The 13918-nt window shown below is 31.8% G+C and overlaps 1 protein-coding gene across 1 annotated transcript; it reads left to right on the top strand.

The window, feature by feature from the left end:
* Nucleotides 1-217: 217 nt before the first annotated feature.
* Nucleotides 218-2521, top strand: LOC131045400 (U-box domain-containing protein 70-like). Its single transcript, XM_059219479.1, has 5 exons — nucleotides 218-316; nucleotides 440-565; nucleotides 647-1189; nucleotides 1275-2039; nucleotides 2324-2521. The coding sequence occupies exons 1-5, from the start codon at nucleotides 218-220 to the stop codon at nucleotides 2519-2521; spliced, it is 1731 nt and encodes a 576-aa protein (XP_059075462.1).
* The last annotated feature ends 11397 nt before the right edge of the window (nucleotides 2522-13918 follow it).

Raw genomic sequence — 13918 nt, 5'->3', positions numbered from 1 at the left:
ATAGAATTGACCTACTTTATAATCTTAATCTAAAAAATAATTCGAAAAATCAACATAAAATTTAAAGATTATAAAGACAAAAAAATCTACTTTAATTTATAAAAACTTAATCAATCTATAAATATATTTATATGCATCTTATTAGTTTAACCTTGTAATGAACATTTATGAAAAAGTACATAAGATTAGTTGGTACCGTAGTTATTTGACATCAGAGATGACAGTCATCGCCGGGCCGACAACCTCTAAGCAGCCATTGGACTGCACATTTGATCCTATTAATTTATTTAAAAACAACAGTTTTTTTTTTGGGTTGGTTTGTTCATAGACCAGAGTCCCATCGCCCTTGCTAGAATCGACCTTAATTAGCTTAATTAGCGATCAAACCAGGTGATATTTATTCTAAGAATTAAAAGCATCTAAAAATTTAAAGCTGCAGGCGAATACAGATACCCAAGTCTCGAAATTTGAGCTTACAGAAGTAGCTGCAATGATATCGTTGAGATCAAATGAGGCCGAGAAACGTAAGAAAGCAGAGCGAGCGGCCATGATATCAAATTTCAAGGTATGAAACCTTTATTATATTTTCCTGAATGCAAAATATTGTTCCTATGGTAAACTCACCTAAATTTTCATGCTTCTCCAGTACAAAAATCTTGAAGCTGCTTTCAGAACAATAGCCAGAGAGAACGAGGTAGCGACCTCGCTTTTAAAGCTTTACGAGCAGAAATGCCAAAGCCTTACAAGGCGACGAAATGAAGTCGAAGAAGAAATTCAAAAAATGGTGGAGAAACTGACATCACTTGGAGCAAAACTGAACGAATGCTCCCGTGATCGACAGGAAGCCATGCTGGAGGTCGAAGCAATACGGCAGAAGCTGGCCGCAGTGGAGGAGCAAAACTACCGAATTTTGCAACAAAAGGACGCCGAAATTCAACATCTTCAAAATTGCTTGCTTTCAATGCCGCGAGTCGAAACACCAATCTCCCCTTCGTCCTCTAATAACCTTGAATTCCGCGAATACTCTTTTGAGGAAATAAAAGCAGCAACCTGCGATTTCTCCGACAATTTCAAACTCGGAGAAGGCGGCTATGGCGATGTGTACAGAGGCAAAATAAAACAAACAGCTGTTGCAGTCAAAATCCTCAGGGAGAACGGTTTGCAGGGTCGGCAGGAGTTCCAAAGCGAGGTTTGCACACTAAAATAATCTAAAGCATTGCCGATTTCCTTTTCGTTTCTTTCTTACACGTTTCGTATAACCTTGTTTTGTTCAGATCGATAATTTCAAAGAAATCCGGCATCCGCATTTGATAGGGATTGTGGGAACCTGTTCCGAGCGAGGTTGTATAATATACGAATATATGTCCAACGGAAGCCTTGCGGATCATCTCAGCTGCAAAGATGCCTTTCCACCGCTCCCTTGGAACGCCAGATTTCGTATTGCCGCCGAAGTATGCTCAGCTTTACAATATCTGCACAGTTTAAGGCCGGATCCGATCGTCCACGGCAATCTGAAACCCCAAAATATACTCCTTGACGAGAATTATAGAAGCAAAATAGGCGACTTCGGTCTGTCTCCTCTTCTGCTAAAAGATCTGCACTCAGAATCGGAGCCAAAAGGCACATTTTTGTATATGGATCCGGAATACCTGACAAGCGGTGAATACTCTACCAAGTCTGATGTTTACAGCCTCGGAATCGTCCTTCTAGAGCTTCTCACCGGAAAACCGGCACTAGGACTCGTCAAAGAGGTGGAACGTGCCGTACAAAGTGCACATTTTGAGAGAATTTTGGATCCTTCAGCCGGTGATTGGCCATTTGCGGAGGCTACTCAAATGGCTTATCTTGCCCTAGATTGCACGGATCCGGAAAGAAAAAAGAGGCCCGACCTTCAACCGACTGTGATGAAAATGCTGAACCATATTCGTAACATGTTCGCTGCGACAAATCTTGGCAGACTTGTTGAAAGTGGGCAAAAATGGGAGCCAGCGAGTGAAGAAATACATGTTCCCAGCTATTTCCTCTGTCCAATCTTCCAGGCAAGGATAAATTTGTGCATTCTTTCATTAGTACTTCGTAGTTCAAATTGCCCGTTTATCTGATTCCATTACTTCACATTCATCTGACTTCGTTAGTTTTTCATTGTAATTAATTATTAGGCTTATGGTTTCAAAAAAATTGTTCCGATTTGCAGGAAATTGTGTAGGATCCAATTCCCCTTTTTTATCTCATTCTGATGCTTCATATTTACCTTACTTCATTAGGTTTTCGTTGTTATAAAAAATTAGGCTTATGACATGAGCAAAATTGTTCCGATTTGCAGGAGATTATGCAGGATCCTTACATTGCTGCGGACGGCTTTACATACGAGAAGGAGGCGATCCAAGGATGGTTTGATTGTGGACATGATACATCTCCCATGACAAATGAAAAACCTGTGAGCAAGAATCTGATCGCAAACTTTTCTCTGAGGTCAGCCATTCGACAGTGGCAGGAAAGAGGCGATATCGTGGAAATTTAACAGGGGACAATTTTATGTATTATTATAGAGATTTTTCAATAAGTCTCGAGATATTTTAAACTATTATTTGGTAGAGGGATTAGTAGTTGTATAGGGTAGGGTTGTACACCTCCTTTTGTTTATAATATCGAGTCCTTTTATTTATTTAAATTATATATTGTAAATGAATAGTTCACATATAAAAAATAAATTAATCAAATGTTGATAAAATAGATCAATACTTGAATACATGTAAACCTATTAATGTTATATGCAAAAAGTATAAAAATTCATTCATTAAAAAGTCAAATATGTAATTTTTTGTTTCAAATAAAATATCATAGCTATCCACTATAAATGTGTCATTTAATAAAATATGATACTCATTTAAACAAGTATTGTTGTCATAGTGAAAAAATATTATTCCTCTGTGTACAACTATTGGGATAGCAATGTATATGCATTGGAGTATTTCATATTAATAATTTGTCCTATCACAAGTATTAAAAGTGAGCACAATAAATGCCTTGTATTTTTTCATGAAATGTAAAGGATTATAAATAGGTTTTAGTGCTTAACTATTGGTCCATTTGTGTTTGATATAAGTTATATTTAATATATTAATATGTTGTTTTCACAACAAAAACATTTGTGTTTAACTATTGGTCCATTTGTGTGGGATATAAAAGTTAAAGATAACAAGGATTTATGGTTACTAATAGATATTTGGTCAATTTAGGTTGCATATAAGTTGTAATTTACATTAAAATATGATATTTTACTCACAATAAATGATATCTTGTTGTTCAACTACTAGAGATTTTTAGATTAAGTTTTGATTGAATCTTTAAAATGTCATGTTTTGGACACTTCACACTAGATGTGATATTTTGATGAGTTGAATGATGAGTCACACCTCTAAACCTTAGTTATGGATAAATAAGTCTCCATTTTACATTTATAAAAAAAATACGGAAGTCTTATGATATTCAATGTGGCAGATAGATGTCTATGAAGTTATCCCACACGACTACTGGTCCCTATCCCCTATTAAATATTATTTTATTTAATAAAATAAAATAACTATTTATTAATTTTTATTGTAAATGAGGTTTAAAATTACTATTTATTATGTGAATATGAAATCAAACCATATTTAGTAGTGATTTGAAATATTAACAATAAAATAGAAAACTTTATAATTTCTTTTCAATACATCTATCTTTTAAATTTTTTAGAACATCTTATGTAAAAAGGTTATATTTAAAATGGTTTATTCTAATAAAAGAAAACAAATCATAAAGTTATGATACCCTCAAAGTGGGGGTTATAGAGATTATTGATATCTTCACAACTTCGCCTAAGCCCAGTAAATATAAGAAACTCATGATTATGACCCAAAAGCTCTCCTAGGACATCGAGGTGATGAAATGCAATCATGAACAAAGAATTGAAAAGGTGGAACAGTCTATGGCGGAGATTAAGAAAAATCTCAAGAACCTGGTTGACATAAGTAAAGAAGCCATGAACAACAGTATAGAGGGGATTCATGGTTGCTGATTATAGATCCTACCACAGTGAACCGGTGAAATATCTAGTTCTCTCTCTTAATTGAGAGTCTTTCTACTTTTTTGTCTTGTTTGTCCGCGTCTCTTTTCTTTTCGTGACTTTTCGGGGGTGCTCCCCTGTTTTGATGTTGGTTCATGTCTGTTTGGCTAATGATCGGTTATTGTAAAACTTTTGATTTCGGGTCCATGTAAAACTCGTTTATCTTTATCAAAAACAAATCATAAAGTTATGACCTTTTTGTGCTATATACACATTATTAGATGCATTATTACTTCTTGAATACATTTTAAATTATGTTGTTTGTTTATAATAAAACTCTGATACTATAAATTTATAATGTGTTGATGTAATATAAACACATGAAAAAATATATTTGTCAAAATTAGTAGTCATGATGATTGTATTGTATGTAGTTGGAGCCAAATATTGGAATTGATAAGGCTATATATCAGTTTTAAATTCATTCAAGTGAACTTTTTGATTAATTAATGCATGATAAGGGTATGCCTAAACCTTTTACATAACCATTTAAGAGAAACTACCTAGGGTATATGAGGAATGCACATCCAACCAAAAAACTATAGCTAAGACCCAAAAAATGCAAAGGACCAATTGATGACTACAACAAAACCACTACATAGAGACACGAAAACTAAACCAAACAACAAACCACCTACCATAGACACGAAGGAATGACCTATTGATTGGGGGAATTATTATCTTTCCATTCATGGTAAAAAACTTTAACTTTATTAGAAAAATATAATTATTTGTTTGAATAATTCCCATAAGATAAATCTACAAAATGTAGAGTAGTCTTGATAGCAGAGGTGAGGGGATTTGACATTGTAGAAGGAGACTCTGGAAATGTCTCTTCCTCTTCACCTCCCTTTGTTTAATCTCCTCTTGGATTGCATTGAGAGAGGTAGAATTATTCATCACCATTTCCTTTCTTAAACTAGTCATCTCCTCCACTTTTCTTTTTAGAGTCTCATGATTTTCCTTAGCTAAATGATGTCTTCCTCTCATCCCTCTGACTGCTCCTTGGATTGAGTTTATTAAGCTTCTCCTCCATGGTCTCCCAATTTTCCAATCTTTCAGTCATGTCATTAACAACTTTCCAAACCCTCTAATAATTTTTTTCAAAAGCCTAGCTATCACCATGACCCTTCGCCTCCACTAACGCTTCTAACCTATTGATCTTCTTCTTGGCCACACTAATCTAGGAGAGGAGCTAAAAAATGGTTGCATCTGATCTGTCAACAAGCTTAGGTAGCATATTTACTTTATTTGCCAAAGAAGGGGAATCAAGTTTGAGAGTAGAAATACCATAGAGCAAGGAAGTAGAGGCTGATGGGGAGGTGAAGGGGCCTTTCACTATAGAAACAGTCTGAGACCAATCTAAACCTACATACAAAGAAGAGTCAAAATCCTTAGGTTTAGTTGGAGAATTATAGTGAATTGTATAACATTCTCTCTTCTAAATAGTAATAATATACTTAGCCTCTTTCTATGGTGGAGACAAAAAGCATCAAGAGAGAAATATTTGAGTGGCTATGGGTTAGCCACCCATGTTGGAGCTATTTGAAGGAAATTATTATTTTATTATGTCTTATGGATGTTCACTTTCCTAGGCATGGGTTTTCACAATTGGTTTCTTACCTCTTGTTTTAGGGTTTTCACAATTGGTTTCTTGCCTCTTGTTTTTGGATTTTCATAATTGGTTTCTTGCCTCTTGTTTTGGGAAACAACATTCTTTTTATGTCTCCTATTTTACCATAAATTGGAGTCATGACATGGTAGGTTCGTCATGAGTTAAATTTAGATTTCAAGGTGATTGTAGGTTTAGTTAAAAAAGTGTAGTGAAGTGTATTGATGTAGAATTATCTCTTCTAAAAATTAACAATATACTTGCCCCCTTTCTTTAATGGAGTTTTTCTTCAAAAGGAATTCTAAATGTAAATTTAGTATCTCATTTTCTATTTTAATTCTATATTATCGCCAAATGTTCTAATCACTTTTATATTTTAGATTTGGTTATCTTATTTCAAATATCTAATCACATAGATAAGTTTTTATTGTAAATATCCATGATTTACAACATTCCTACAAGCTTATTTAAAGGATATCTAGTTATTAATCTTAATATTGATGACTTGACGATAAATATTTTTAAATTTTATGGATGTAGCTTAATTTATAGATATTTATATTGTCAACTCTCTTTGGAGGAAATATTCTCTCAAGGATAAGCCAAAACTAGAATAGATTAGGAGAATTTAAAATACAATCTAATGTTTATGGATATTTCATAAAAAATATATTCACAAATGGCTGTAGTAAAGTTGGAGATTTTGGAAGAGGTCCATGTTATGTTTGAAATTCTGTTTTTCCTAAATAATTAGTGTGTGGGTTTAACTCAATTATTGAAATCCTATACAACTATAGCCTAGATTTAGAGTTCTAGACTCAAATTATGTTTTTAAGATAATTATGTTTGTACTATTTATAAGTATGTATTTTTCTAAATTTGCTAGAGTTCCAGTTTTTTGAGAGACATTCCTTGTCTATATCTTCTCTTGTTTAATATTTTCCTTTTGTTATATGTAGGGCCTATAGTTGCTTGACTCTTGTGGCTCAACATATGTCACTGTTTTGGCAAACGATCCTAGTTCTTACACAATATTAGTGCTTTTTAAAAAAATCTTGGTTTGATGTTATTTGCAATATTTTATTTTTTGTGACCTCTATTGTAGGATTATATTCTATATTTTGGAGGCTAAATACTATTTGAAGGCACTTTTTTTACTCCTTGCATGTGGTTTAGGTAAAATATACATTGATTCGAAGTCTTGCTACAAAGTTTGTGTTGTTGTGTTAAGATCGATGATAAATGCCAGTGATAAGAGTGAATTTTCTATTAAAATATTTTTTTATTATAAAAGGGTTGATCTGCTATTCCTTAACCAATATCTTAAAAGTTGTGCCTTTTACTATACATGCTACTCTTAATGGGGGTTTTTGGATTGAGTTGTTCTTTACTATATTTTCTCTATATTGTGATTGGGAGAATCCACTAGCATTTAGAAATCCATGATTTGCAAGGTTACATGGCTATTTGATTGCTAATGGTGTGGAATTTTATTTTTCACCACACTATTTACCTAAAACATGATGCAATGCATATTTTATTTGTTATTTCCAATTTATTTTTCTTGCTATTAGTGTTGCATGGATAATAAAAAGTCAATTTTTCCTGTTTCAAAAGTATTTGCAAATTGATATTGTTGTTTTGAAATATGCTCAAGACTTCTAAGGTGCATATTTTCTTATGCAGACCTTCATTGCCTACTTATCCCTCTTGTTCAAGCTATAGGTCAAACTTAATATTGTTTTTGTGAGTAAAGTTCATTACAACTTTTTAAATCAACTCTCTATAAAGGTGATTACCTATACACGTATTGTGTGATATAGTGACAATATGAGTTTGGGTAGGCCGCAATGAATGTGATGTGAAGGATCCAGTCATCTTGGCGATAATGTCTTGTAGAACTTTTATTTTTCATAGAAAATATGAGACCTCATTTTCAAGAACAAGTAGACTATATGGATGAAATAATTCCCTTCCTTGCATTGATCTTGATGTGAAGACCACAAACTTCTTGACATCATTAATATGGAGTAATTTTGTGTAGCTATAACCTTTATTGTTTGCATGTAACTTTATTTCCTTTCTAGGATTTCTTCTATTTGAAGTCATAAGATGAAGATGCATGTCATGATATAACTTAATTTCCACATAAGATTTCATCTAAATTTTTTTAGCTTTTTTATTAAAATTATACAGATTCATTATATAAAAGTAAACAAGATTTTATCTAATGTGGCTCTTGGTAAAATAAATACTAAGGGATGTGAAAATCTATGAAAAATGAGGAGTAAGATAAGGCTTAAGATCTTATAACTATAAGGAAATTTGCAGTAAACTTTATGACAATTTGTACATAACCATATTTAGATCTCATTCAAATAAACACATAGAATCCACATGCAAAGAATAGACAACATACCCATCAAAGATGACACAAGATATACCCTGGGAAAACTCTCATGAGGGAAAAACCCTTCCTCTAAAATAATCTATCACCATGTATTATTCAACAATGTCACATTACAATACAATCATGAAAGCTTCTAAAACCACAGTCATTAACAAACACTCCATGTGAACAAGAATGTAACCACACATCCCATGCCATTCTTCCAACCCCCAAAACTATTGAACTTGGCTAACTAGCTCTACTAGCTAACCCAAACAACTACCCTTTTGGTTGCTTTTACAGACATAAGTTCCCACAAAACCATCAAGTGGTATTACTTCAAAACAATGTGCAAATACCATGGGCTAACCACCCAACTGACCCCAAATCTATTATTGGGTACTTTATTATATTATATTCCCTAATATTCAATAAATGCAATATAATATATCAATGTTACAATACAACTCATCAAGTGCTCCCAAGAATATTCCCAAGGAATCTCTACAAGTTACACATCCATGTGCAACATCAAATAAATAAATATTGCATTACACATCCATGATAAACTCACATAATAAATAAATATTATAATTATAAGCATTATTATGCAAGGTGTACAACACCTATTTTCCCAGCAGTAAATAGATAGTTAGCTCTTTTGTGACCATCACTTTGGTATCTTATCAAAAGGACTTTGATGCATATAATGTCATGTTTGAAACTACACAATTTGCATGAAAATTTGATGTGACCCCTTACAATTTTTGTAAAAGTGAAAAATATAATATCATCTAATGTGGCTCTTGATAAATAACACACTAAGAGGTGTCAAACTATATAAGGAATATGGACCTATCTATGACTTAGGATCTCATCTAGGATGTAGTCAGTTATCTTCTAAACTTAGATTTTACATCTTATTGATAGGACTTTGAGTAGCATTTAAGATGATGAAATCTACATTGAAAGAGTACATGTATAAGTGAGTTTAAATTAATTAACATGGTTATAATGGAAAGGAAACATGTGTTATAAAGTAGACCTTACTATTTAATATAGAAACATCTATTAATCATATGTTTTTCAAATTTTATTTTATTATATCCTTCAATTGTTTTGGTTTTAATTCTTTATTAAATGTTAAATTATATATTTATTAATAAATATAAATATTTGACATATGTATATAATTATAAATTTTAAAATAAAACATAAAATTTATATTTAAATAGTCAAAACATGAGACTCCATAATACAACTATACAATTATAAAACTAATCAATATTTTATCAAATAATTTTTTTACTTTTATCATCAAAAGACAATTTTTTACAATAGAAAATAAACTATAAAAACTCTTAATTTAGACAATAAAAATAATTTGCAATTAATTATGTTGAGAGGCTTATTACCCTAATATATGGATGTAAGAATGGTCATCAATAAAAACTAAAATTATTTAATCTGATGTGCTTGCAACACTTAAATGCATAAAAATAAGAATTGACAATATGTCTTGTTTTTTCTTTAGTTTCTTTCATGCATAATAAACTTCATCTGTAGTATTATTAAAAGTTATAATAAATTTTATTTTTAGTGTATTTGAGTATGGATTTAATTTGTAATACATGGTCGAATATACTTGTAGTTATAATAAGAATTTTATAGTGGTTGGCATTACAAATGAGTTAGAGGATGATAGTGATGTAGAAATTGACATTACAAAATAAGGAAATGCTACAGTGTTACCATAAACTCATAACTCCCCATCTTTAAAAAAAATAAATATGTGCATTCATTTTTTATTGATTTGTGTAGGGTGTCAAAGCTGCGATAAACGTTTTGTTTGTAGGTTTTTGATCTACAACTGGTAGAAGGTGGATGTGATTTGTAACCTAAAATGTATTTTGCTTATATTGGATGAGTTCATATGCTTTGTCAATGCTTCTACATTTTGCATTCATATCCATCAAGGCACTTACATATAATTAATTAATTAATTTATTTTCTCTACAGATTTGGATTAGAAACAAGTCTTCATCCTTTTATTTAATTATAAATATCTTAACACATTTTTATTTTGATAGTATAATATTTTTACAATTCAACTACGATCTTAACATAAATTGAGCAAAATAATTTAATGAGGCCACCATAAGTCCTATTGTAGAGGGCAATATTTCACTGTTTTGTGAGTAGCAATGAAGTGACAAGCTTAATATTTTGTTTTATGTTTTTAAAATGAATTTTCATTTCTTATTATTTTTAGTTTGTAAGAATTGAATGAGCTTTAAAAGGAAGAAGTAATGATGTTGTTTAAAATCTATAACCTCTTTTTTCTTGACATCCTCAATATTCTCTCCTTAAAAATAAAATAATAAAATAGCATGTTTGTGCAATTTTTTTGAATTGAAAATAAATGAAAAAAATGACCTCTTTTTAGTAGTTGCTAAAATTTAATTTAGAAAAATATCATCCTTAAAAAATGCACTTGACTTCACCTATAATATTTATATATAAAAACATATTATATAGTTCCTAAAACCAACCATACCCTAATTTTGAGCACATCATAGAAGAGACAAGTTTGACAACATCACCTTTTTAGTATCTCTTGTCTAGCAACAACGTGTTCATTTGGCATTAGATTTTCCAATATGAAATACCTATATCTCCAAAAAAATTCATTATATTAGAGTGCATTAGTATTGATTATTATTTTTTCATGATATTTGTTAACTATTTTTCTAAATTGATGTTTTTGAAATGAGGAGAATGGGAGGTGAGGCGAAAGCGAGGGTTTCAGGAGATTCTGATGGTAGAGATGATGAAGTTGATTATGGTGATGATGGTTGGATCATTTCCCTTGGGTTTTTCTTGGATGTTGGGCTCTGCTCTATGGTCCAGCCGCTCTGTCATTAGAGTATTTGGATCGGGGCGCCTTGGGCTAGGACTTAGGAGGATGTTGTTGGCGAACGGGTTATCAAAGTTTCATATAGGGTTGAGGGTTGTGGGGGATGTGCTGATGTCTTCCCATTTCCCTTTCTTTGCTCTATTTTTTCCATCATTGATGAGAGCTCTCTTGCTTGTCTCCCTTCTATGCTTATAGAAATTGTTCTTTCCTCAACTGGATCTTTTTTTGGAGGTTCTCCTTTTGCAAAGACACCCTTATCCAACCTGTTTTTCTTCCATATGACTGGTATGGTTTGTTGTCAGAGTGTATGGGCTGCGTTTCGGGTTTCTTTTGCTATTTTTGCTATCATTTTGGGAGATGTTTCCGACTTAGTTGTGTGGCCCTATTTTTTGGAAGGAGGTCTCTATTTTTTGAGAATTTTGAGCTTGATGTGTTTCATGGGGGATGGTAACCTTTTCTCTGATATGGGTTATCCTCCTTATCTTTCTTTTTTGGAGCCCTTCATTATGGGCCCCTAGGTTTTGTTTGGTTCACCGTATCTATGGGCGATTTTTAATATTTCTATCCCTATTGGCACTTTCATTGGCTTCTCCTTTTTTCTTTAGTTTTTTCCTCAAAATCTCTAGTTTTCTATGGCTTTTCCTAAGAGGTGGACCTATCTTATTTAAAGGTGAAGATGGATAGTGTTGGTAATGACCTATCTTCTATTGATGTGAAGGTGGATGTTATGGTTGAGAATGGGAAATGTTGTTAGGAAGCTATGGATGTGTTGTCTCTTGACTGTTTGGGAGTGAAGAGTAGTCTTCATGATGATTTCCTTCCTTATTCTCCTATTGAGGTGAAGAGGATGGAGGGTATGATTTTCTCAAAATTGTTCTTCCTCAAGTTTAAGGTTAAGGGAACCTTATTAAAACCCCATGTCACTATGTCCTAGATTGTTCTTTCAGGAAGAGATGTTGTTGTCTGGGTTTTCATAGGTTATGGGAGCCTTGTAAAACCCACTCTGGAGGTTGAGGGATCCTAGAAAAACCCTATGTTTTTTGTTTCTTTTAGGTACTGGCTATACTGGCTAGATGCTAGTAGTTTTCAAGGGGCCAATTTGGTCAATGTTTTTTTTTGGTTAGGTTTAGGCTTCATCACTATGGCCCAAAGTATCTATTACAAGTTATGGGAGCCTAGGAAATCCTTTCTTGTTGGCTAAGGGTGCCTAAAAAACCCCCGTTCTTGGTTTTTTGAGGTCTATTGTTTGTTGAATTAGACCCTCTTCTTAGGCCAACCTATTTTGTAATATTTCACTCTTGAAGTATGGCTAGTGTTTGACGAATTGTGGCTTCTTTGTATTGTTGTTTATGCTTTGTGCAGTCTTTGGGTTTTGGGTTCTAGATGCTCAAAAGTCCAGGAGGTTTCAGGTCCTGTATAAAACCTATTGCTTACTGTTGGCTAGTCTACTCCATTAATTGATGGTAGTTCTCTTATTGTAAGGGTTTTGGGGCCCTTCAAAGCCTATTTTATCCTACTCAAAAACTATTTTTCTGACTTGAAAAATTGAATTTCAACTTTTTTTTTGGTCTTGTATCAACCTTCTAATGTAACTTTTATATTGATTGCTCAATATTCTCTTCATCTATAGGTAGCAATAGGATGGGGATTAGATTGTAGGTCTAAGAGATGCTTATATTTGTATATACACAAACACACACATGCACACACATGTGTGTGTGTAAATATATATATATATGTGTGTGTGTGTGTGTGTGTGTGTGTGTGTGTACACACACATATACATATATATTTGTGTGTGTATATGTATATGTATATGTATATGTATATGTATGTATATAATTTATTGCTTATAAAACAGATTTAATCTTCCATATGGACTATTTGTTTTCATTTATAATTATTCCACAAGAGGTGAGTGTTTCATTTACAAAATAAAATAATTAATTATTAATAAAATGAAATTTCAATAGACATGAATATATGTGTACATATCTTTTATCTTATTATATTTGTATTTATTTATTTATTTACAATTAGAAACTAAAAAGAACCATGTTTTGTGATATACCAATAATTTGTTTTAGAACTATTGAAAACCATTAAAGGATGGTGAGTGTTACCATTATTATTTATTTGATTTGCATAATCATGAAAATTTCTTGCAATTGCCATCAGCAAGAGTTGCTCTATTTTTTTGTGTCTGTCATTGCATTCCTTACATCTATTTTATCGTGGTATGCAATTTAGTATAATTGACCATAATTTTTTAATACTGGAAAGACTATATAAAAGATATCCTTTACTTTTTAATCCAAATTGTTAATTATAGATTATTATTTTTTTCATTGGGCAACAACATTAAAAGGTTCTAAGGAAAGGATTTTTTTTTTTCCTAAAGATTTGAAATCATTTAATTCTTAGTAATAATTTTTTTCTTTCACATAATTCAAATAATAAAATATGAATAATGATTGGAAAGTGTCTCAACTTTCTTCTATAATATTTGATCAGATTTGTTAATGTTATTAATTTGTCGTAGAAAAATAATCAATTAATATTAGATGTGTACCAAAATGAAAGTAGGTATTCTCTTCATGAAGAGAACTACGATTTGAAATCATTTTTAATTATTTATTTAATTTGTTTAAAAGATAATTAAAACTTTCAAACTAACTTATTATGAGCAATTCAATATTATTATACTATTATTTCCTTGAGAATTGGGTAGAACATTTTTGTCACTTTCAACATTCATCACTTTGATATTCTTCTTTTTTTTTTCTGGATTTGTGCAATGTACAGCAAGATAAGCCCTTTTTTAAAATTTATTTATCGTTATAATAGATAATTTAATTGAATAGAATGTTCAAATGGGCAAACATTAATTGA

This window comes from Cryptomeria japonica, chromosome 4, assembly GCF_030272615.1.
Source record: "Cryptomeria japonica chromosome 4, Sugi_1.0, whole genome shotgun sequence".
Classification (NCBI taxonomy): Eukaryota; Viridiplantae; Streptophyta; class Pinopsida; order Cupressales; family Cupressaceae; genus Cryptomeria; species Cryptomeria japonica.
This window is presented reverse-complemented; position numbering and strand designations above follow the sequence as displayed.

Excerpts from the sequence above, each read along its gene's own strand:
- LOC131045400 (XM_059219479.1), top strand. The coding sequence starts at position 218 with ATGACAGTCATCGCCGGGCCGACAACCTCTAAGCAGCCATTGGACTGC. Across the intron at positions 317-439 it reads ACAGTTTTTTTTTTGGGTTG|GCGAATACAGATACCCAAGT; the intron begins GTTTGTTCATAG and ends TTAAAGCTGCAG. Across the intron at positions 1,190-1,274 it reads GGCAGGAGTTCCAAAGCGAG|ATCGATAATTTCAAAGAAAT; the intron begins GTTTGCACACTA and ends TGTTTTGTTCAG.